The sequence below is a fragment of the Miscanthus floridulus genome, chromosome 3, assembly GCF_019320115.1.
Source record: "Miscanthus floridulus cultivar M001 chromosome 3, ASM1932011v1, whole genome shotgun sequence".
NCBI lineage: Eukaryota > Viridiplantae > Streptophyta > Magnoliopsida > Poales > Poaceae > Miscanthus > Miscanthus floridulus.
This window is the reverse complement of record NC_089582.1, coordinates 43994164-44020445: the sequence shown is the minus strand read 5'-3', so window position 1 is coordinate 44020445 and position 26282 is coordinate 43994164. Positions and strand designations below refer to the sequence as shown.

Here is a 26282-nt window from a genome sequence, read left to right as displayed (position 1 = left end):
TTTACGGCGCCAGCAAGAAGGCCTATGCCCTAGATGCCGGGCGGTGGTGCCGCTTGCGCGGGCCTACGTCGCCAACCGGATGTTTTCAAAAGTTAGAGGGGTCGCAAAACTAGTATTTTGGTTGGTTTTAATTATACAATCTTGCTTCCATGTAGGCTTCCACTTAAATACTTAATGAAACTAACCATGAGCAGACAAGTCAAAAAACTAGGTTATATCCTTCATTATCGGGCACAGCTCATTTCACACTCCTTTGCATCAACCGTCTTAGCTTTAATTGATCTTCTTTCAAACCCCATGACATCATCTCAACGTTGATAATCCCGTCGAGCAAACTACCATACTAAGTCATGTAGGAAGTGAGCCTAACTTAACTGGTTGGGTGAAAGGTATGGTCATGTACACAACCACCCAAGTTAAGTCGTCTTTTAGACTGAATGTGGGTGTCTGTTTCTATTCTTAACGAAAACCACATAATTCATCATAGATTGGATCTCGCTGAGTCCAGTCAATTATTAGGATTAGGAACTATGGGTCTAGATTGATGCATCAAACGGGAGTCGAGGGACGCAGATTGGTCAGTTTCAAAGGTGAGGGACGACGAAATTGAGCTTCTGATGCAAGTTGGAAGGCTACATTAACTACTCTGCCAGAAGGTTGATAATGCACAATTCAACGTATCTGTTCAATTGATATGATTGATCCATCACCGAAGTCGTCATCAAACTCACCTCTTTAATATCAGCGGGGCCAATCTGTCACAGATATTTATATAGGAATAGTGCATGTATATCTAGAGTGAGCGCGCACACTCACCTCTTTCAAAAGTTTTAAAATTAAAGGGCAGCCTAACCTTATAGAATTTTTTGAGTACGCATAGAACGGGTTAATATATTGTTTTGAGGTGTTCCAAAAAAAAACATTCGTTTTGAGGTTTTATGGACAAACACAATTATTTATTTAATAATAGAGTATACAATGTACTTTCTTACACTTTATTTTCTCGATTATGCAAAAAGTTTGCATGTCTTTGCATTAAGAATTAAGAAAGAGAAAAGTTCGGCACGCCCTAGCGGCGTGCTAGGTGTTAAAAGAGTTATACATGAACACTCCGTCACTTAGCTGCCAAGACACTGTTTCTCTTGTGAGGGAGAGAGAGAGAGAGATGGGGAGGCGTGGTTACAGCAGAGGTGTGCTGGTGTGGCTGGTGCTTGTGTGCTCATGCATTCATTAAGCACCTCGGTTTCAGACTCAGCGAACACCAAGAACTGATCCAGTCGAAGGTTCAAAAAACTACCTCCTTTGCTACGGTTTCAAGGTTCAGAGAATCGGGGGGTTAGCTTTAGCTTGCACGTTATAACGCGGGCCGGATTACACGCGCGTGTGCAGTGGCGGCTCTGAACACGATCCTGGGGAGGTGGGGCCAGAAGGCGAGGCGGTCGCCGGCGTGGAACATCAGCGGCGAGCCCTGCAGGCGCCGCTGTCGACAGCAGCACCGAGATCGACGGCAACTACTACTTCAACCCGGGGATCAAGTGCGACTGCTCTTTCAACAGCAACACCATCTGCCACATCACCAAGCTGTACGTTTGCCCGATCTTATCTTGTTTTAGATGATGCACGATAGGTGCTCGGCGCCGGGACCAAGAGGCCATGTCGTCACGAAAATGGTTTACAAAGGCTTCTTGTTTATTTTATGTAGGAGGGTATACGCATTGAACGTTGTTGGCCAGATACCTTCAGAACTGCAGAACCTCACCTACCTATCTTACTTGTATGTTGTCTAACTGCTATCTTCTGTCTTGGTGGTGAACAGCTGCTAAACTGTATAATGATTTTGCAGCAAACGTAAGTGGAAACCCATGTTCTTTACTGTTAATGCGCTAGACGTTTCTTGCTGTCATTTCAGGAACCTGGATCAAAATTACTTGACCGGTCCCATTCCATCATTTATTGGGCAATTTTCTGCTATGCAACACTTGTAAGAGTTATACTTCACATTATACTTTTATGTTATCTCCATCAGTTAGTGCTTTTTCTGAACAATCTTTCATTTTTTAATACAAAAAATTAAAGGAGCCTGAGATTCAACCCACTCTCTGGACCGCTTCCAAAGGAACTTGGGAATCCCATGAATCTCAACTTGCTGTAAGAGATCTCTTCTTGCATAGCTACTCAATTTTCAAATATAGGTTAATGATAGACTGAAGGAATATAATAATATGGCACAAACTGTACGCATAATTTCTCAACAAGAAAGTAACTTATATATATTAAAAGCATCAGTGTAGTTTCCTATTTCTAATGGTGCTTCGTATGTTCAAGTGGGATCCAAATGGAGAATATTGTGGATCAAAAGACTCATCAGGGAAACTGTGCCCCTTTATCTGCCAGTAGCATGACATGCAAATAAATTTCTCACTTCTGAACTATTTTCTTATGTTTCAGAGGCATCAGTTTGGACAATTTTAGTGGTGGAATTCCTGAAGAATTAGGCAACCTGTCCAACCTTGAGCAACTGTAAGAAGCCTCCTTTCTAGTTAACACTACATCTAGAATAAAAGAGCTAAAGTTTGAAGCTGGCAAAATCTCCATTGTTGAACATGATAATTGCAGCAATGTTTCCCTGACAGGTACACTGATAGTAGTGGGTTTAACGGGCCATTCCCTTCGACATTCTCAAAGCTTAAGAAGTTGAGAACTCTGTATGGTCAATAACAGAGGCACAACTGTTATGTTCATTCTGCTTCCATATGTTCAGTGATAGTATTTTGTTGTGCTTTCAGGCGAGCATCTGACAATGATTTCACAGGGAAAATACCTGATTATTTTGGGAGTTTGACTAATTTGGGAGATCTGTAAGATTATATTTATTAAATTGTTAATACATTATGTAGATTCTGTTCAATTCAGGAGACAACACTGGAAATTGTCCAGCAGAGCTTTTCTGCATGTCTTCCATTTAAAATAGGACGCATAACCATGCCATTAAACTGATCCGCACAGCATATGGATATATGGAGCTTGTTTTTTCCTATATTAAAATGATGTGGTATGGTATTACTTTCTTTCTGAAATCATGAACTTATAGGGGATTCCAAGGAAATTCTTTTGAGGACCCGATTCCAGCAAGTTTGTCTAATCTAACCAGGTTGACAAACCTGTAAGTATTTCTTACTTTAGAGACAATTCCTGTGATAGTTTAGGTCAAGCTTGTCATGATAACTGATATCCTAAATACAATGGGCAGAATGGTCGGTGATATTGTAAATGGGAGCTCTTCATTGGCCTTTATCAGTAATCTGACATCCTTGAGTACCCTGTGCGTGACACCTTTAACCTTAGACCTTGCAGTTTTATGTGTTAACAAAGTGGCAAGTTATTGAGATTTTGAATATCTTTCTTATAGGATATTGAGGAACTGCAAGGTATCTGGTAACCTTGGAACAGTTGATATTTCTAAGCTGACAAATTTAATCTTGCTGTAAGTTTCTCATTATGGGCCATATTACTAATTTAAGATGTTATTGGTTTTCTTTTATGAAATTTAACGTGCAGTGCCTCTAGTAACGTTGCTGTCGTACGGCACAGGGACTTGAGTTTTAATAATATCACAGGCCAAGTTCCTCAATCCATTCTTACTCTGGACAAACTTGAATTCCTGTAAGGAATTCTCGTCTAATTATTTGCACTGTACAAACACAACCTAAACGGATGTTCATGTTGTATCATCATTTACTGTACCTAATTCAGGTTTCTTTTTTTTGATAATTCAGGTTTCTTGGGAATAATAGACTGACAGGAAGCTTGCCAGATGCAAAAAGCACTTCATTAAAAAATTTGTATGTCAACCAATTCAGCATAGGAGTCTGGCATAAATTATTCAATTAATTCAATAATGTATATTCATTTCATTTGTAGTAACTTTTGACTATTTAATATGCAGAGATTTTTCATACAACCAGCTCACTGGAAACTTTCCTTCTTGGGCTACTGAGAATGATTTGCATCTGTAAGTTATTTTTTTCTGAAACTTGTGTTTCCTACCACCTAGGGTTGGATATAATCAGATTTTTGTTTCGAACAAGGAATTTGGTGGCAAACAACTTCGTCCTTGACAGCACCAACAACAGGTAGACATCTACTTACAGTTTTGCAAGGGTTGAATTTTATCAAATTTTTTCTAACAACTTACAATTTCAAATTCATTATCTATGTGCACAGTATTCTACCTCCAGGACTAAACTTCCTCCATCAAGACACTCCTTGTTTCCTTGGCTCTCCACAATGCATTTTTTTCACTCTCCATCAACCATAGAGGATAACAGGATGTCATGGGTTTTGGTTAAAGGTTATAGTAATTGTGTGGATCTTAAATGCAGATTCCTCCTTTGCGGTAGACTGCAGCAGTAATAGGTCTATGACAGGGTCAGATAATACTGTGTACGATGTAGATCATGCAGACCTTGGGGCAGCATCGTATTATGTTACCAGTGAAACAAGATGGGGTGTCAGCAATGTTGGAAAATTCAACCAGGCCCCAAACGATAGTGACATAATATATAGCTCGAACCAGCAGTTTCAGAATGCAGTGGTTTCAGAACTGTACCAAACTGCAAGGATGTCAGCATCATCTCTGAGATACTACGGTCTTGGACTTGAGAATGGAAATTACACTGTTGTGCTTCAGTTCGCGGAAGCTGGTTATCCGGACACACAGACTTGGCAAAGACTCGGAAGGAGAGTCTTTGACATATATGTCCAGGTGTGCATGGTACATATAATTAATTAATGGAACATTTTTTATGTGAAAGGACTAATTATTTTCATTGCAAAAGGGTTCTCTGAGAGAAAAGAACTTCGATATAAGGAAGACGGCTGGTGGGAAATCTTTTACTGCAGTTAGCAAGAACTACTCGGCAACTGTATCCAAAAACTTCCTTGAGATCCATCTCTTTTGGGCTGGCAAGGGCACTTGTTGCATTCCTATACAAGGTTACTATGGCCCAATGATCTCAGCATTGAGTGTCACTCCAAGTAAGCACTATCCATCATTAATTAAGTAACATAAAGAAGAATTACATCGCATTGGCTTCTCTCAGATAAGCAACCCTGAAACCTTAGCATTTCCAAATTTTACTCCAACTGTGCGTAATGGTGTACCGGAAAAGAAAAGCAACATTGGTGCAATTTCTGGAATAGTGATTGGCGTGTCAGTTTTAGTATTAGCAGCCTTATTTGGAATATTTATGTTCAAAAAAAGGAGAAAAAGGCTGGCACGACAGCAACAAGGTATCGGATATACCTACTAGTGTGTGCAGTATATAACTTATACATCAAAATTCTATGATGAAATATTTACTCATGCATGTGCACCCTTCAAAAATTTGCAGAACTTTATGACCTGATTGGGCAGCCTGATGTCTTGAGTTTCACTGAACTGAAGTTAGCTACTGACAATTTCAACCCTCAAAACATTGTTGGAGAAGGCGGATATGGGCCAGTCTATAAGGTTCCTCACCTGTCTTTCCCAATTTAATTTGACCTTGTGAAACTACAACTGAGTATTTATCTTATTTGGTAGTGTATCTTAGATGCATCTAACCTCAGAATCTCCTGGTGACCATGTTGGTGAATGGTCAAAATATACATATGTAGATTTTACAGTTACTATGAATTTATTTTGGCAGGGTACGCTAATTGATGGAAGAGTGATAGCTGTTAAACAACTTTCTAAATCATCTCTTCATGGGAAAAGACAGTTCGTAGCAGAGGTTTCTACAATTTCAGCTGTCCAACATAGGAACCTTATCAAACTGCATGGGTGCTACATTGACAGTAACACGCATTTGTTGGTTTATGAATACCTTGAAAATGGAAGCCTAGATCGAGCTCTCCTTGGTGAGAACACTTGTGCTTTTATTTTTCTCTCTCTTTTTTTTTGGCTAAACGAAATTGGCTTCATTTCGTCCCCAATAAATTCTGTCAGCATCTAAATTTCAAGGTCTTATTTCTGCATCCACAGGAGATGGTAGCTTGAAACTAGACTGGTCAACACGCTTTGAGATCATTTTAGGCGTTGCAAGAGGCCTAGCTTATCTTCATGAGGAGTCCAACATCCGCATTGTGCATAGGGATATAAAAGCCAGCAATGTCCTACTTGACACCGATCTCACCCCCAAGGTCTCCGACTTTGGACTTGCCAAGCTCTATGAAGAGAACATGTCCCATGTCAACACGACAAAAATTGCCAGCACATTGTAAGAACCTTTCGCAATTACTCTTCTTATAGATTTATATATGGCAGTACCTTCCAACAACCAAGCTAATTTTAACTTGCCTGACCATTGCTCAAGTGGTTATCTAGCTCCTGAGTATGCCATGAGAGGCCATCTGACTGAAAAGGCCGACGTTTTCGCATTCGGGGTGGTCGCCCTGGAGGCTGTCTCTGGTCGGCCGAACATTGACAACTCCCTCGAGGAAAGCAAAATATATCTTTTGGAGTGGGTAATAATAAGCTATTCTACAGTCTTTTCATCCAGCATCACCAGAATTCATCGTCAATCCATTCTTGTCCAGGAGCTTCTGCTTACTGAAGCATGCTGTGCTTCTGTTCATTTATAGGCCTGGAGCTTGTATGATGGGAAGCAACCACTAGGAATCATGGACCTGAGACTCAATGAATTCAACTCCGAGGAAGCTTTGAGAGTCATCCATGTCGCGCTCCTCTGCACGCAGGGATGCGACCGCCGATGTCAAGGGTCGTGGCAATGCTTACCGGGAAAACTGAGGTGGCTGACGAGGTGGCAAAGCCAAGCTACGTCACTGACTGGCAGTTCAGGGGTGGGAAAAGTAGCTACACCACGAGCAGCTACTGGGGGTCTACTTCCACTTCCACCCCTGAGTTGAGCAGGCAGAGAGAGACCGACCCGTTCACCCAGTCACCCACGATCACCGGAGCAAGTCACGAGCGAAGGTGAAAACAAGGAGTCAAGGATGATCGCACGCTGCTAAAAGTGATCGGTTTGGAGTGAATGTTTCGAAAGCTATTTGTAATTACGACTTACGAGTAAATGTTAGTGCTATGCGAGCCGTCGCAGCAAACATGTCGCTCTGGATTTCGTCAGGTCGAAAAAGTATGGCGTCTTGTATATATATCCAGATAATGTAAGTAGACGCCCCCGTTCGCTTAGCTGAAAAAACAAGCCGAAAATATTGTTCCGGCTAATTTGTTGTGACATTATTCTGGCAAAAAAAAACAAGCTAAAAAAGATGGATTATAAGAAAAGTGAACATGACTGTCGTAAAGAAAATGACCCTATTTTGGGTTGTCATGTTGGAATTAATGATTACACATAGTCAATGTGTGTGGTTTGCTAGTTGTACGAGGTTTAGTTTCATGGATGTAAATTAGGTTATTTTTGGTTTAGAAATGATAATGCAAATATAAACGGTACGATATCAGAAGGAATTATTATTGAATCAATAATCAATTCCCTAGATCAGTTGTGGATCCAGCCAAAAAATATAGGTGGGACGAGAAGAAAAGACAAACTATAAACAATAAATAATAAAACAAAATCTCACAACCACGTGCTATATTTATATACAGAATTATATAATGAGAGCAATGACAAGTGCTCCTTTTATTTCAAATCGTAAGTCATTCTGGCTAGATACTTAGAAAAGCTAGAACGACTTACAATTTGAAACAAAAAAAAAGAGTGCTTAATTAGTATAGATGAAGATGAAACTCTCATAAAAGAAGAGTAAGACCAAGTCCCCTTTGGAATTAAGGATTTTTTTTTCTTATTTCTTGTTTTTCATTCATGTGAAAAATAAATTGATTATTGTGAAATTTTTATGATTCCTATGAAATTCCTATGTTATAAAAGGGTCATAAACAGTATTTGCACCCAAAAATATAGTATACATCAATTTATCAATAGAAGAAAAGACCAACTTAGCAAATTAGAAAAACAAAGGAGTGAGTGACTAAATAATGAGCAAACGGATATCTCAAAAAATAGAGTATTGTCTCCTTTCTGGTACCATGACCTCGGGCTATCACCGACGCTATTGCTCCATCCCTGGCTACCGGTGCCAGCACCGGCGTTCCTGCCACTGCAACCCTCCAATCCCTGCCGCCACTTGTTCTTCAGGTTTGGGTCTCGGTCTGAGAGCCAAGGGCATGTTTAGAACCAGAGTCAATTGCTAGTTAGCTTAAAATTAGTCAAAATTAGCTTTTGTGCATCCAAACCGGAAGACTAATATATAGACAATTTTTTTAGCTAGATTCTCAACTGAAGTAGTTGTTAGTTAACTAGTTAGTTAACCATATTTTTTTAGAATATAGTCAAGCATAACTAATATAAATTAATTTTTAACTTTAACTAGGAACTAGCCATATGTACAAATATGCCCTAGTTGACGCCTTGACGGTGTCTTATCGTAAACGAGGAGCCACGATTCCAGTAAAAAAAGAGAGAACTTTTACTGACGTTTTATTTTCGGGAAAAATGTCGTGTACGTGTACCCCACAGGCCTAGTGGCGTCACACTTCCCCTCGGCCCCACACCAGGCCTCGCCGCCTCCCAGCTTTTTACTGACGGTTTGACCTCACCTGCCCCTCCCCTCCGCCCCCGCTCCTCCGAGTGACCGTACGACGTAGCCCGACCCAGCCGATCCCCAAAACCCTAGGCGCGCCGCTGATCGCCGGAGGCCCGGCCATGGACGGCGGTGCGGCGGAGCTGCGCGAGGCCCACCGCCTGACGGGCCACGCCGACCGCGTGTGGGCGCTCGCCTGGAACCCCGCCCCGGGCCCCGGCTCCGGCCCCGTCCTCGCCTCCTGCAGCGGCGACAAGACCGTCCGGATCTGGAAGCGCGCCCCCGACGGCGCCTGGCAGTGCTCGGTAACTAACGCCACCCTCCTCTCCTCTCGCCCCCGAACCCGGTCCCGTTTGGTTTAGAGCCACGGGTTTTGTTTGATGCGTGCCATAGCTTAATTTCGTCCGTCGGCTTGGTTCGGGCAGGATGTGCTGGAAGACACGCACAACCGCACGGTGAGGTCCTGCGCCTGGTCCCCCAACGGGAAGCTGCTGGCCACCGCGAGCTTCGACGCCACCACGGCGGTGTGGGAGTACAAGGGCGGCGACTTTGAGTGCGTCGCCACGCTGGAGTTGAGTTTGCTAAGCTTGACAAGAATCAGGATCGGTACCGCCACGAGTTGGTTCCCTCACTGTGGATGGATGTTGACTCTTGTGCTCTGGGCGTGCAGGGGCACGAGAACGAGGTGAAGAGCGTGTCGTGGAGCCCGTCCGGGTCGCTGCTCGCCACATGCAGCCGGGACAAGACGGTGTGGATATGGGAGGTGCTGCCAGGGAACGAGTTCGAGTGTGCCTCGGTGTTGACGGGCCACACGCAGGACGTCAAGATGGTGCAGTGGCACCCGATCCTCGACATTTTGGTCTCTGTCAGCTACGATAATTCCATCAGGGTATGACCGTGCCCAACTCTGAACAGATGCATCCATTGTGCAATTGCATTCGCTTATCCGATGTATTGTGTTCAAATTCTTTCATGGCCTTGTTGCTTTGCTATTTTGGGACGCTATTACTTAGTGGCAGGAAAAAGAAAGGTGGAGCCTCTTAATTCTGCTGCTATTAAATTGGTTCATATGGCAGCTTGTATGATGCAGGTCTGGGCTGATGACGGAGACGACGAGTGGCACTGTGTGCAGACGTTAACTGAAGCCAATAACTGGTAAAGTGCTCTTTTATCTATTGCCTTTCTTCTTGCCTTGTTTATTACATCGTGACTTCACATCCAAACTACTATATTCCCGGTTCTCTGGTTCTTTTTATCTATGATATGGAAAGATATGATGCATGGATTTTGTCCCATTTTATTTCTTATGCAGTGCATTGTTGTTGATTCTATGATTTAGACTAAAACTGTTGCCTATGAAAGTATGAAAACCACCTTCACTATTTTGGTCAGTCCTGCATTTTTTGAATAAGTGTCTCCACCAGTTATTTCACCTGCTCCCCCCTAACCTAGGTTCTCACTTTGCTGAGTCATCATCATGGATTCCATGTGAAGCATATGAGATTAACAATTTGTTTGTGTGATTTTGCAGTTAACTTAGGATTGTTTTCGATATGGTTCCTTATTGAGATCAATTTTGTGCCACCCTTCTTACTAAATATTAAATAGATAAGGATTACATAATTTTATGATTCTATTCATTGTTCATTACAGTTGGGTACTGAATTAATGTTCTCTGACTTATAACAGAACGCAAAATTTTGGTTCTAGTTTCAGTGTTTTACCACTTGCATTATTGCGTTGTTTGATAGGTCACATTTTTCTTAATTCCAGTGGTCATTCATCAACAGTATGGGCATTATCCTTTAACTTTCAAGGTGATAGGATGGTCACATGCAGGTTTGTTTGACTGTTCTTTCATTAATGTTTCTCTTTTGCTGGGGTTTTCCCTAGAGTAGTTACTAATGTCATACATCTGTTATTCAGTGATGACCAAACGTTAAAGATATGGGATACCAGCGCTGATTTGTCTCAACCAAAAACTGGCGAAGGTCAGGAATCTTGGTAAGAAGTTAGTTTTCTTTTAAGGATTGTGTTCTCTGCATAAATGACATCCTTCAAGACTTTTATGTATTTGGTAACCCAGGAATAGCAAAGCTGTGTCCAGAAGCTTAGGCTGTAAAGGAACTTGTTGTAGTTACCAATGTTATCAAGGCGACGCTTAAGCGCCAAGGCGCTGCACACACAACGCCACAGCAGACGACTTGCCTTAGATTCCACACCAGTGAGCGGGAGAGCGGGAGGAAGAGAGCGGGCGCGCACACCAGTGAGCAGGAGAACGGGAGGAAGAGAGCGGGCGTGTGGGAGATTCCACAGCAGTGAACGGGGGAGCGGGAGGGGAACCAGAAGCTGCAGCTCGCCCGCGCCGACGGGAGAAGTTGCAGACCGACCGCCGTCGAGCCGTGTGGTCGCCTGTGCGGGCCACGGCAAGGAGCGGCCGTCTTCGGGCCGCGGCCGTCTTCGGTCTTCCCCCAATCGGCGCTGGCCTGCAGCGTCCCACCTCCTCTGTTCCTCTTCCTCTAGAGAGAGAGAGAGAGAGAGAGAGAGAGGCGGAGGCAGAACGGGAGGGAAGAGAGAGAGGTGGGCGGAGGCGGAAGTCAAGAGTTGCGGTGGCGGCGCGGCGCAGGAGAGAGATGAAGACACGCTAGGGCTACGAGGGTGAGGGGCACATGGGCTGCTTGGTGCATGTGGGCTGGGCCAGACCACTTCTTACTCCTTTTTCTTTTTTTCCTTCCCTTTTTTCGTTATCATCTATATACTGCTCTGAGAAGGGTGGGCCTGGTGCAAGCGGTAGAGTCTTACCGCCTGTGACTGGAAGGTCCCTGGTTCGAGTCGCGGTCTCCTCGCATTGCACAAGCGAGGGTAAGGCTTGCCACTGACACCCTTCCCCAGACCCTGCACAGAGCGGGAGCTCTCTGCACTGGGTACCCCCTTTATACTGCTCTGAGCTGCTGTTTTAAATTTTCCTTTAGTTGGTAAGGCGTCGCCTTGCCTTACGCCTTACTTGCTTAAGCGTAAGGCGGTAGTCACTCGCCATGCCTCGCCTTACCGCCTTGATAACCATGGTAGTTACAAGTCCATCACCAGTCGTTGAACATCTACTATACCACTATGTATCAAATATATTAATGTCCTTTTTCCATCTATTAATGCTACTTTTGTGCATCAAAACTTTGCATTTTCTATTTATCTTGTCCTCTTGCAAATGCAGAACTAACTAGGATGTAGCTTCTCTTTACAGAGAAGTGTTTCTCTTGTATGGTCCTTTCAAATTGGCTGAAGTTGACAAGCTGAGAAATAGTTCCTACTATGCTACACTTAATGACTATGGATTGACTTAAGTATTAACTGTTGTAGTTCTCTTGATAGTGTATAGTATCTTTTAGGTAATCTTGACAATTAATTACTATTAAGTGACCTCTGTAAAGATAGATGTGAAAACTCTGTTGTCCTTCAGCCTTCTTCACTGCACCTCCTAAACAGAATAGTTGTTATTTGATTTTTCAGGCAACACCTTTCTACTCTCACAGGATATCATGGGCGAACTATTTTTTCAGCCCATTGGTCAAGGTCAGTTGAATTCTCAGCACACCCCCCCCCCCCCCCCCCCCCCCCCCCAAAATGAAATTCTTAGGCAAGTTTGTCATTTAAGATAAGACGCAAGAACAGTCTCTCAACTGAGTTCATCTATATGAATTCTCTCATATTAGCTCTGGCTTCTAGTTGTGAGAATTGCCACTGTTCTACAAATTGTGCCCCCATTGTATTTTTGTTGATGTACTTTGTTATTTCACATATCTATATTTTTATTAGATAATGGCCAAAATCCAACAAAAGCAGCTTATATCACTTTTGCCTGAATTGCTGTGCTGTTGAAAGATTTCTGCCTGAACCAGACCATCTATGTTTATAGCTTCAAAGTATCATCACCGTATTGTTATAAGGTTCTTATGTGACCAAACTTTTAAGTCCACAGCTTCTGTTGCTTGGTGGAGCCATCTAACAGATAGTTTACTTCTCATTTTGTGACAATTGCATCTAGTTATTTGTTTGCTAATTTTGGTGGTGGAACTGTCTCTTATATTCTGCTTTGGCAATTCCTTGTTCCTTGTACATGACAGCGAGGATATTATAGCTAGTTGTGGGGGCGATGATACAATCTGCATTTTTACTGAGGAGAAGGGTACCATGGTATGTTGTCCAAACATTTATGTTTTCATGATTCCAGTCCTTATATGGTGTGTTTAGCTGGCCTTGTTCAATTTATATATTTGTTATAATTATGAAGTACAATGTTCTAATCAAAATTTAGTATTCAACCTTTCCTTTCAATAAAGGGGCGAGAGCTGTTTAGTGTTTTCAATTTTGGAAAGCACACATAACCTTTGGAAAGCTCACATAATCAAAATTTAGCAATCAAACTAGTGATATAGCTGGTTTGTATCAACCGGCAATGATGTATGGCTCTTATTTTCCCCCAAAAATGTTTGATTATTATTTTGGAGTACTGTAATGGCATTTTTCGTTTGCAAAAGCTGATAGCAGCTTGTAAAGCTTTCACTCATGTGGCTGTGAAATTATTTTAGAAAAAAAAGGATAAAAAGAGAATATAATGTTTTGTGTTTTGCACAAAGTATTGAATGCAATCTCGGTCGTGCAGGTTGAGAGGCCCTCATACAGATTAATATTAAAGAAAGAGAAGGCACATGTCATGGACATAAACTGTGTGCGATGGTGTCCTCAGGTAACTTCTGAGAATTCACCACAAAATAGTCTCTGTTTAGCTGGCTGATATTGTCTGAGAATTAGGAACAAAATAGTCTTCATTTGTTTAGCTGATGCAATGAAGAGTACCATCTACCTTGTGCGTTTCTCTTTTGCTGTCCATAATATTCTGACCTTAGTTTTGGATAGAGATACTTATTTTCTCATATAAATTTCTAGGACCCAAGGTTATTGGCATCCGCAAGCGACGATGGCATGGTGAAATTGTGGGAATTGAGAGGGAATGTACTGGATTGAGTTTTGTTCAATTTACTGTAGTGTACCAAGAGATTATAGAGCAGATTAGGCATCACCTTGGGATTTCTGTTTTACTGAGCTCTGCTCACTGTAGTCCATTCTTGTATATCAAGAGGGTGTTTGTGATGGTCTTTTACCAGATTTACCATGCAAATTATGAACAGTGCCGTCCTCGCTAGACATGGTATTGATCGTGTATACATTATGAGGGACAACCAAACATGTGATCCAACCATTTTTTTACTTATATAAATCATCAGACACCATTCATGTACAATGATGAGTGGTGAATACATATTTGCAGTTTCCTGCCTGCGTATCTGGATGTTTTTTCTGTACTGACGCTGGTTAGAGACAGACTGATCAAACATTCAGATGCCTGGCCCTCCTAGGCAAAGGAAAGGTTGGCGACGGTGATCGATAATGGCAAATGTGACTCGGTTTATCAAAGTTTGTTTATACTTTAATACTTGCTACCCATTTATATGCCAGGCAGCGCACTCGTGACGACCCTTATTTTTGACAATCTGGTGGCAGATCAAATCAAACAAATTTAGGCAATCGATGTCGCTTTAAAAAAGATCAGAACTACAGCAGTGTTGTACTGTCACTTAAGAAAACAGGTGCACTCCACTCAGGAAAAAAAGTACGCTTCTATTTCTGTTTGTCACATGGTTTTTAACCCAGGAGTACCAGCGAGATAGCCCTAATCAACTGCAGTACCACAGAATGAACATTAACTCTTGTAAGTTCGCCCTATATGTAAACAGGGTGAGCAAAAAACGAGTGGTGGATATGCATTTTATGCTAGATTCTAGCGAATTCAGCTAGTACACAACTACACAAGGAATCATGCTATTATTACTTCATATCAAGCTAGTCTTACATTGCGAGTACACCTCAGGCGTGCAATAAGACCAACTCAGATTTACATTTGTACCGTAACAATTGTCCGATGGAATGAAACTAGAGAGCCAAAGCATATGTAGGTACACCTGACTTCACCAGCACAAATTCACATCCATCGCAACTCCAAAGCTAGCACTATAGTAGTGCTGTACCGCTCTTACTATGTTTCATGCTTGGTGCAGTCAAAGCCTTGACAAACAGATACCCAGACTACGATTACAAGGAGCAAAAGGATTCCAAGAATCACCAACTTAATTTTCATATTCTGTAGCCATGTCTTCCTACGGATCTTCACCCCCTGTTTCTTGAACTCCTGGGCCTGAATTACATACATGTGATGCAGGTCCATTATAGAAGGGGAAGGGAGAGAAGCACAGAACTGGTACATTGATAAGGGATCATGTACCTGACTATGTAGATCAGAAGTCTTGTCATGGAGTTCACTCAACTTTTCTCCACGGCCCAAAGTCTAAAAATACAAGGGGCAGAAATGACGAAATTATAAGGGATTGCCAATTCAAGCTAACAGCTAAATGAATGCTTAAGTGATGGTGGAATTCAACAAATAAGTAGAACTATGGTAACACTTACAGAAAAAACATTGTTTCTATGATTATTACAAGTTTACAACGTCCATAGCAGTCATAAGAACAAGTTGATGATTCTCATGCAGCGCACTCAACTTGCACAAACATAGTCATTTCTTTCAAGGACAATGATCTCAATTATTAATAATTTACTGATGTTTGCACGCCATGTCTAATGTAAAGCAAGCATGATAACCATCATACTGTTGTGTAATCTACTAATCTTATTATGCTTCTAGCATTAAACTTTATATTATCAATTGAAAATCAAGTAAACATAAAACAACTCATGGGAAGTTGGGAATCAGGCGTGCACACTCAAATTAAATCTGAGGAGAAATGTAATTCAGTTACCTACTAACGTCAACTACTTTTATTGAAGATGAACAGTCTATTCGCTTGTTGGTTTCAGTCAGGCCAAACCAGTCAGCCAACAGTGTTTTCCTCTCACAACAAACCAGCACCAGTCAGCCCAAACCAGCTCAGAAACCAACCAGCGAACAGGCAGGAAATCAACTAACATCTGGGTAGCTAATAAAAAAATTGAGAAAACAATGATAAACTGTACACCTAACCTAAATTCCTTATATTCATCGCCAAAAAACAAATCCTTATATGAACAATATTTACTTTCATTGTTATGTATGCGATTAATAAGTTATCTCTATTAATGTGACACTACAATACTGCTTTTTTTGCAGCAATGAAAACCAATTTCCGTCCATGAGCTTTATCAATCACTTGGTCTATGTGGCAGTGGCACCTATATCATCAACCAAATGATAGCACACACTAATCATGGAATCCTGGCCCTGTTCGATGTTGCTTCAGGTGCTCCTATACACATCAACCAATAACAACACATCAGCATATGCTCTCGTACAAAATGAGCTATGACATACCTTTTCTATGTTGTCTAACATGATATTTTTAACTTCTGAAACTTGGGCTTGCACTTTTAACATTTTATCTAGTTCCTCTGAATGATCAAGAACATACTGAATGTGCTTCTTTATAACTGGTCTGCATTGGTGAAAAGCTCAATTTTCAGAAGAAAAAAAAGAATAAAACATTCTATGCATTCTCTGCAGCACTTATTAAGACATACCCATATTCTTTATTTAGACTTTTTGCAAGAGCTGTATCTGCTTTACCACCACCGTATCTCTTCATGAAGTCATCTTTTAACCTCTCAAGAAATGCCACTGAGACATTCTTTGGAACGGATTCCTTCGCAACTACACAATAGGCTACAAAATGTTCAAAGAGCAAAGGTGTCACCATGAATATACATATTATCATCATCATGTGATCTATAGCACTTAAGTTGTAGGCTTGTAGCCAGATCTCCAAGATCCACAACAATGCATAGTTCAGTAAGTTCAGGTTCAGGATCCACATTGCTGTTGAGCTGTTAATCTGTTATAGTTTCAGTCTGGTATGTCTGTTGCCATAAAGATTGGTGATGCCTTTACGGGGGGTGATCTTGCAATCCAATTGCAACGAATCCCGAGCTCAGTTACTTATCTTTACTTATGCACAACTAAGAAGGCACAACAAATTAGAATCACAGGTCCCCCATAGCACTTCCTACCTCTACTAGAGCATCACTGATGCAAAAGCAAAAGGCTTAAAAGGCATCGATTGATGGCATCTTTCTCACCGTAGCCGCGATGCAGGAGGAAGTTGAATGTGTGTCCGTCGCAGGCGTAGCTGAACCGTACCGGCGCGCCGCCGCGGCCGTCAGGGCCGGTGCTGGCGGAGGGCGACCCGGCGGGTAGCCGCTGCAGGCACTGCGCGGCGATGGAGGGGAAGTTGCCGGTGAACTCCGTGTACTCCGCCAGCACCGCGGTGCCGCGCGCCACGAAAGCGTAGATCAGCCACTCCGCCTTGCCGCCGCCCTCCCCTGCATCCTTCCCTCCCGGCGCCGGTGATACCATCGGATCAAGACAGGACCGCTAGCTATCGCAGGCGGATCTTGGATTCTTGGCAAGATCGGGAGGGACCCGAGGGAAGGTGGGGGCGGGCGATTTCGTGGTTTCTCGGTGCCGGGGGAGAGTATCCACTCTCCAGCGCGAGCTCGTGAGTGTGCAGTGCCGAACGGCGCCGCCTGCGTGCCTGTCAATGCTTGGAGTAGGTATGCGTGCTGTTGCCAGCGTCCGGCCGGCTTTTCTGGTGCTCGTTACATATTTATCATTATTAAGTTGTTATATATCTTGCTTGTCGAGCTTGCCTGGATAAGATATATAACATCCTCGGTGTTATATTGTAAATCATTACTAAAATATGTCATGAGCATCATGTTTATGTGTTAATCCATGTGTTAAATTGTGTAGATCAATTTCTGTAACTCGAAATGATCGACAAAAAGAGAAACGAAAGTTGATTCAATAGTCATGTTATATCACCTAGGGTTTAAAACTAATTTTTATTGAACAAAAATACTATACAACATGTACGTGACACCTTAATAAAGTTTGAAATGTGAGATTTATATATGATAATGAAATACTTGGTGTTGAGAGATAATGTTGTTAAGTACTATATTCAATAGCTTAAAAGTGCAACTAGAAATAGAAATCCGTTTAGCACTCAGAAAATTTCATGAACTTTTGGAAGGTTAGACACTGTGATGTTTAGCAATTTTTGTAGAGAAATTGGGTTAAGTAGTAGGGTAGTATTATGGCTTGTTTTAGTAGCATAATATACCCTTTAAGGTATATCAAACGTGGTTTGAGGATTGGATCAACGGTTTAGACGTTTCGAATGCTTTAAAATTCGTGCATGACACTTGCTTCGGTTGCCTGGCCGAGTGTGCGTGGTCACCATCGCACGGAGCCTTGGTGTCGCTAGGCTCGGACGCGCGCTCGCGCATTGCCATGCGTGGTCGGCCGCGACTACCCCCTCCTGGCCGGCCACAACTGGCCATCTGGCCTTGCCGTGCAGTGCTACAGCCACCGCCGACCCGGTGCCCTGGCCGCCCTACCGCACAGACGTCCTATCTCGCTGCCGCGCTGTGTCGCTGTCACTCGCCACGTTGTGCTGCGGGCCGCCAGCCGCTGCTGCTCCACTGTCCCCGCAGGCAGTGTCGGTCGGTGGCATGCGTGGGTTGTTCATAGTAGCGACGTGTGGGTTGACCGGATCGTGATGGATGCATCCTGCCAAGGCCGGTCACATCGAGCTCCAATTCTCTCTCTGCTCTCCCCGCCATGGCTGACTGAGCCACGCGAGTTAATATAGTTGAGAGGAGTCATCTTGGGTCATGGTGTCGTGTATCTAGCGCCGCCGTCAAGTCCTCTAGTCGATCATCCCCACCCCACCTTGAATGGCGCCTGGCCGAGCTCCAATTTTGGAGTTTTGCCCCCGCCACTGCGCCATTAAGACCCAGCCTGCCACCACCGTAGGCAGCTACCAGCTCACCACCTCAAGCCAAATTGGCTACACCACCCAACCTGCCTTGCACCCCTTCTCAATGTGCGCACCTAAGACGCACCCCTATGGCTACCCTCGCGGTGCTGACGTGGCCGTGCCACCATGGCCTGCCGTCACACTTGCCGCGCGCACGCGACCATGATTGCTCGGGGCATCTCTAGGCAAGCCACCACCACGGGTAGGTGCGTGGTGAGTCGCTGATGCTCACCCACTATTTCTATCACCTCTTTTATGCCAAGGCGCACCAGAACATGGTTGCCGCCGCCGTAGGGTGCCCGCCGTCATGGAGAGGCCATCCTACTATGTCTTGACTTGTCCCACCGCTGCCCGGAGTTGCACATCAGCGCGTAGGTAAGGGTCGACCCCTAGCTAGGTCTACGTGGGTCCTAGTTGGCCGGCATAGCGGCTCAATGCTGGCCAGTAATGCACCGACGAGCGTGGAGGTGTTGGGACCTCTCCGATGCGAAGACGAGAGAATATGAGGGCTTCCTTACAAAGTCGCTGTATATAGGAATAGTACGCATATGTGGGGGGTATGACCCTGGATACCCATGACAGACCACTTGGGCTGCGCCCTCAGGGGTGGCCCAGCCCACAGGACAAAGCCTTGTGGGGCACTACTCTGCTCGGCGCCTCCCGCAAGACATCTGGAAGATATCCTGAAGATACTACGAGATCTGTTAGGATATGTATGATCCCAAGATTCTTATAATCAGTTATTACTTTCCGGTTATCTCTCAGATCTAACCGACTTGTAACCCTGCTCCTCGCACTATATAAGGCAGGCAGGGACCCCTCCAAACTCAGCCCAGCCCACAGGATGAAGCCTTATGAGGCACGACTCTACTTGGCAGTTCCCGCAAGACATCTGAAAGATATCCTGAAGATACTATGAGATCTGTTAGGATATGTATGATCACAACATTCCTGTAATCAATTATTACTTTCTAGTTATCTTTCAGATCTAACTGACTTGTAACCCTACTCTTCGGACTATATAATGCGGGTAGGGACCCCCTCCAAACTCACGCAATATCATACGATAGCTAATACAAACCAACAGACCACAGGAGTAGGGTATTACGTGATACTGACGGCCTAAACCTGTCTAACTCGTGTGTCTCTGTTGCCTTATTGTTCTTGATCTCACGCTTCTCTGCCGATCAATCTACCTTCATGGGATACCCCTCAGAGGACTGCCGATGATATTCTATCGATACTTAGCGTGCCAGGTAGGGGTGTGCGCTTGATCCATGGCGGGCCAGATGGGATCTCAAGATCGACGCCGCTTGTGGCAACCTGACTTCTTGCGGCGGCATCCTTCAGTAGCCCTATGGGCTCGACATGCGGCGCATGCGTCACCTCCTGATGACATTAGTGTATCAAGCTTCAGCTACAACATGCCACAGGAACGGGACTCCTACTCCAGCAAACCTATCGACGAGCGCGACTACTACAAACTACATGGACTCGGACAATGCATGTACCATGCAAGCTACTTGGCTTCGTATGTGTATTCATCAACGACAACAACCTAGATGATGACCAAGAACTACTCGCTCCGACCACCTGCCGCGTCGCCATGATGATCGCCGCGAAGAATGGCGCCGTGACAACCGTGACCGCATTCATAGACTGAAAAGCTCGAGGGCCGGGCAATTTTGTCTAAAGCTAAGTCATGCTTTAATATTCTTCTAAATATTCTCCAATCTTCGTATATCGCCATAATATTTCTCTGAGATGTTTTCTCCATGTTTGCTCTCCAAATGATTTTCTGAACCCCCGAACAGTCTTGTTGATGCTCAGACATCTCCAGAGATGGCCCTGTCTCCGGCTCCTCCCTACACATGCACGAGCATCTGCCCTCTGCGTTATGGGTGGTGGGCAGCGGCTCCTTAGCGATGCTTTGTTCTTCCTACACGCACACGGGCTCCGCGCTCCGCGTTATGGTTAACAGGCTAGTTAGGGCTGGAGACTCAGCTACACACTAACTGGTTGGGTGGTTTGTATTAAATATAAATACATCTTCACACTAACTGATCGTCGAGCTGCATACGCTATTGCATCGTCATTGCTGATTTTTCTCCAGAGTTTATATATTTTTTACATCATGTACTACCCATTCTACATATTTGTATTGTAGGATCATCGTCCAGGTGATCAGACTACCTGGTGCTCAAACTTCTCCATCGATCAACTGGTCGCACCACTTGGTTCATGGACTCTATCGCCGACCAGTTGATCGGACTGTTCGCCAGTCGCTTCTGATCAATGCTCACTTCGCCGCTGACCAGTTGACCAGACTGTTCGTCGCTCGTGCTTCATCACCAGATACGTCGGTTACTCCTCGATGCTCGAATTCTTCATGCTCGAGGACTAAGTGGGCACACTTCATCGTATGGACATTGCCAGCTATGCTGGTGCTCGAACATCACCAGCTACACTGGGGACTCCTCGGTGCTCGGACATCGCTAGCTACACCGGGGACTCCTCGGTGCTCGAACATCGCCAGCTATGCTAGGGACTCCTCGGTGCTCAGACCTCACCAGCTTCGCAGGGAACTCCTCGATGCTTGGACATTGCTAGCTACGCCATACATTGCCAGCTACGTCGGGGACTGCTTGGTGTCCGGACATCGCTAGCTACGCCAGGGACTCCTCGGTGCTCGGACCTCGCTAGCTTCGTGGGGAGCTCCTCGGTGCTCGGACATCGCCAGCTACGTCGGACATCGCCAGCTACGTCGAACATCGCCAACTACGCCGGGGACTCCTCGGTGCTCGGACATCGCCAGCTATGCCGAGGACTCCTCGGTGCTCGGACCAAGCCAGCTTCGCGGGGAACTCCTTGGTGCTCGGACGTTGCTAGCTATGCCAGGACTCCTCGGTGCTTGGACATCGTCAGCTACGCTGGGGACTCCTCGGTGCTCAGACATCGCCGCCTACATCGGGGACTCCTCGGTGCTTAGACATCGCCAGCTACACTGGGGACTCCTCGGTGCTCGGACATCGCCAGCTACACTGAGAACTCCTTGGTGCTCAGACATTGCTGCCTACGTCGGGGACTCCTCGGTGCTCGGACATCGCCAGCTACGCCGGGGCTCCTCAATGCTTGGACATCACTAGCTATGCTGCGGACTCCTCGGTGCTCAGACATCACCGCCTACGTTGGGAACTCCTCGGTGCTCGAACATCATCAGCTATGCCAGGGACTCCTCGATGCTCGAACATCGCCAGCTACGTTTGGGAACTCCTCGGTGCTCGAACATTGCCGCCTACACTAGGGACTCATCGGTGCTTGGACATAGCCAGCTACGCCGGGGACTCCTTGATGCTCGGACATCGCCAACTACGCCGGGGACTCCTCGGTGCTCGGACATCGACAGCTACACTAGGGACTCCTCGGTGCTCGAACGTCGCCAGCTACGTCGGGGACTCCTCGGTGCTCAGACATCGCCCTTGGTGGTTGGATCTTGCTATGTCTCATTAGTGTGCTATCAAGCTGCTCCATGCTATTTGGATTAGGGTGCTGATCTTGGGTAGCACATCTAGGGTCTTGATACACGCATGTCGGATGATGTCGGCAAAGCTTTCAGGCTTCTTTTTCTTTGACCCTGCTACAAGATTTATTCTTCATCTTCCAGCAGGCTCAGGGACTAAGTGGGCACACTTCACCTAGCGGTGAATGTGCAATTTTCTCATCTCAAGGCTATGCCCGGGGACTGGCTGCCTGCTTGGCTGGTCTTCTACTTTCTGACCCTAGCACCACGTGACTACGTCACCTACTATCAGGCTCGGGGACTAGCTATGGGGGTATGGCCCCCAGTATCCATAAATCAAGACATGGGCCGCACCATCAGAGGTGGCCTAGCCCCACAAGATCAAGGCGTGCACGACACTGTTCGGCGTGCACCGCAAGCTATTGTATAGTACCAAATAGGATACTTTCTTTGTAACCCTACCCCTCTAGAGTATATAAGGAGAGGTAGGGGTCCTCTAGCAGACAGATCGATACATCTCATATTCAATACAATACACCAAAGACACAGGACATAGGGTATTACGTTGATTAGACGGCCCAAACCTGTCTAAATTGCTGTCTCTGTGCCTTGTGTCACCATCCGGTTCCTGGTCACACACACCCCCACCAACAAATCTATGTCCTGTGTCTTTTTGTCGCACACATTTTCTCCAAATCGATGCATACATTTTCTCCAAATCGCCGCACACGTTTTCTCCAAATCGCCGAACACGTTTTCTCCAAATCGCCAAACATGTTTTCTCCAAATTGCCAACGTATTTCACCAAAATACTTTTCTCCAAATTGCTAAACTTTTTGCTCCAAATCTCTAAGATATTTCACTGATCAACGAGCAGCATATGTTCTGTTCTGTTCTCTTTGGAGAAGACCCAGTCTTTGATCTCTCCCTACACGTGCCACAGGCTCCATGCTCTATGTTATGGGTGGTCAGCTGTGGTTTCTTGGTCACACCTATTCCTCATATATGTCCACGGTGAAAGCTCTAGTTTGGTTTTGGTGAATTGATAAAACCCTAAGTGCTAACCTAGTTTATCAAGTGATCATGAGATAGGTAGCACACTCCAAGTGATGAAGCAAGTGAAGATCATAGCATGATGATGATGGTACCATGATGATGGTCAAATGCTTGGACTTGGAAAGAAGAAAGAGAAAAACAAAAAGCTCAAGGCAAAGGTATAAACCATAGGAGCTATTTTGTTTTGGTGATCAAGACACTTAGAGAGTGTGATCACATTTAGGGTTGATAGCCGTACTATTAAGAGGGGTGAAACTCGTATCGGAATATGGTTATCAAAGTGCCACTAGATGCTCTAACTCATTGCATATGCATTTAGGATCTAGTGGAGAACTAACACCCTTAAAAATGTTTGTGAAAAATATGCTAACACGTGTGCACAAGGTGATACACTTGGTGGTTGGCATATTTGAGCAAGGGTGAAGAAGTTAGAGGTGAAATGGAGTTGGTCGCAAAGATGTTGGCGTTGGTCAAAGGACCAGACGCTGGGTCGCTCTGCAACCGAATGCTGAAGGGTTGCATTCGGTCGTGTTGTCGGTCGGCACAGTGATTAGGGTTAAGCACCAGACGCTGGGCTGTGTTCGGTCAAGCATGACCAGACGCGTCCGGTCAGCAAAAACTCATTTTGGACCCTTACTGTAAATAACCGGACGCTGAGGGTTCAGCATCCGGTCAACTTTGTCGAAGCATCCGGTCAACATGTTGACCATTGAGATCAAATGTTCCCTATTGAACACAAGAGACACGTGGCCGCCATCAGGTGACCGAATGCTGAGGAGCAGCATCCGGTCAGTAGGACCGAAGCGTCCGATCACCCCGATTAGTGCCCAGTGAAGGGGTACAATGGCTCTATTTCATGGGGGCTTCTATTTAAGCCCTATGACTACTTCAAGCTCACCCTCTTGGCCATTTTCATTGACATAACAACCTTGTGAGCTTAGCCAAAGCCCTCCCACTCATCTCCATCATTGATTCATCATCATAGTGAGATTGGGAGTGATCCAAGTGCATTGCTTGAGTGTTTGCATCTAGAGGCACTTGGTGTTCGTGTTTCGCTACAGATTTTGCTTGTTACTCTTGGTGGTTGCCGCCACCTAGATGGCTTGGAGCAACGAGGATCGTTGAGCGGAGGGTGGTGGTTGTCTCTGGCTTCGATCATGGTGATTGTGAGGGGTTCTTGACCTTTCCCTGGCGGAGAGCCAAAAGGTACTCTAGTGGATTGATCATGGCTTATGTGATCCTCGTCTTGTGTTGGTTGTGCGGCACCCTATTGAAGGTTTGGCGTGTGAAGCCAATTAACGCGTGAACCTCCAAGTGAGTGAATTGCCACAACGAGGACTAGCTTGCCGGCAAGCAAGTGAACCTCGGTAAAAAATCATTATGTTCATCATTGATTCCGAGGTGATTGGTCTTCATTGTTATTCATCCTTGTGATTGATTGGTTCTTTCATCTACATGGCGGTATAACCTTCTTGATCACTCTCTTTACTTTACCACAAACTAGTTGACAAGCTCTTTAGTGTAGCTAGTTGTGAGAGCTTGCTTGGTTGGTTGGTGTGGCTCTTTAGTTAGCCTTTGAGAGCACACTAACATAGGTTAGTGTCATAGCTCTTGTGTGAATCGACACTACCTAAACTAGAATTGTGGTAGGTGACTTGCATTATGAGTAGGCTAGCGCAACACTTGCTTCGCCTTATAATTGTCTAACTATTTTGTTAAGTGTTGTTGTAGAAATTTTATTAGGCTATTCACCCCCTCTAGCCATTAGGACCTTTCAAGTGGTATCAGAGCCGAGGTCACCGTTATTTGAGGCTTAACAACCTTCGGTGTTAAAATGGCTCAAATCAACAACACCAAGAAGCCACCCCAATTTGATGGCTCCAACTATCCCTATTGGAAGGCCAAGATGACAACTTATATCAAGTCAATCAATAGGAAGGTTTGGAAGGTGGTAGAAAAAAAAATTGAGATTGAAGATCCGGAGAATCCCACCGTAGCCGAAGAAGTACTTCTCCAAAATAATGACATTGCTCTAAGTGCTATTTATGATGCAATTGATGAAAGAACATTTGAGAAAATCAAAAATATTGAGATGGCTCATGAGGCATGGAAGAAGTTGGAAGAGTCATTTGAGGGCACTCAAGCCGTGAAGGGTGCAAAGGCTTACATTCTCAAAGAAAAGTTTGCAAGCTTCAAGATGAAGGATGATGAGAGTGTGCCGGAGATGTTCCATAGGCTTCAAGTGCTTATCAATGATCTCAAAGCACTTGGAGAAGAAGTGAAGGATAAGGACTTCTCCCACAAGTTCTTGAGATGCTTACCTTTAAGATTTGGTACATTGGTCACCATTCTAGTAAGAAGCGGTTTGGACACCATGACACCAAACCAAGTATTGGGAGATATAATGACCGATGACACTTATAGAGATGATGATGAGAAGAAAGAAAAGAAGGAGAAGAAAGATGAGAAGAAGGATGAGAAGAAGAAGAGCATGGCATTCAAAGCCACATCATCCAAGGGCAAAGCTAAGCAAGAAACATCAAGTGAAGAAGATGAATTATGGGATGATGATGATGATGAGAAGATAGCTCTCTTTGTCAAGAGATTTGACAAGTTCATGGTGAAGAAGGGCTGCCATACAAGAAGAAAGAAATCTTCATTCAAGAACAAAGAAGAGTCAAGAAGGTGCTTCAAGTGTGGAAGCAAAGATCATCTTGTTGCTCAATGCCCATACAATAGCGACAATGATGATAACAACAAGAAGAACAAGAAGAAGGACAAGAAGGAAAAGAAAGAGAAGAAGGACAAGATGGCATTCAAGAAGAAGAAGGGTGGTTCATATGTAGTCACTTGGGATAGTGATGCTTCCTCAAGTGATGAAGATGATGATAGTGATGATAACAAGACCACCAAGAAGAAGGTTCTTGCAAGCATTGCTATCAATGAGAAGCCTTCTCTCTTCGAATCTTCATCATGCTTCATGGCTAAGGCCACTAAGGTACAAACTTGTGATAATGAAAGTGATGAAGAATATGATGATGATAATGAACATGAAAATGAAAATGATAGTGATAATGATGAACCTACTAAGGATGAATTATTTGACATGCTAGAAGATGCTAAAGAACACTTTAACATTAAGAGAAGGGAATGCAAGAGCTTGAATAAGGAGG

General features: G+C 44.4%; 2 protein-coding genes and 1 pseudogene across 2 annotated transcripts; 2 read left to right on the top strand and 1 right to left on the bottom strand.

The window, feature by feature from the left end:
- Positions 1–1289: 1289 nt before the first annotated feature.
- On the top strand, positions 1290–7181 carry LOC136541616 (probable LRR receptor-like serine/threonine-protein kinase At1g56140; annotated as a pseudogene).
- A 1432-nt stretch (positions 7182–8613) lies between these two features.
- Positions 8614–13935, top strand: LOC136541615 (protein CIA1). Its single transcript, XM_066533592.1, has 10 exons — positions 8614–8912; positions 9033–9177; positions 9276–9496; positions 9698–9762; positions 10381–10446; positions 10534–10611; positions 12115–12177; positions 12729–12798; positions 13268–13351; positions 13552–13935. Exons 1-10 carry the CDS (start codon positions 8730–8732, stop codon positions 13627–13629), a joined length of 1053 nt encoding a protein of 350 aa, XP_066389689.1. The 5' UTR covers positions 8614–8729; the 3' UTR covers positions 13630–13935.
- Positions 13936–14473: 538 nt separating this feature from the next.
- On the bottom strand, positions 14474–17294 carry LOC136545598 (vesicle-associated membrane protein 724-like). Its single transcript, XM_066537607.1, has 5 exons — positions 16789–17294; positions 16234–16375; positions 16028–16148; positions 14945–15007; positions 14474–14857 (listed from the first exon to the last, which is right to left on the bottom strand). The coding sequence occupies exons 1-5, from the start codon at positions 17063–17065 to the stop codon at positions 14699–14701; spliced, it is 762 nt and encodes a 253-aa protein (XP_066393704.1). The 5' UTR covers positions 17066–17294; the 3' UTR covers positions 14474–14698.
- Between the last annotated feature and the right edge of the window lie 8988 nt (positions 17295–26282).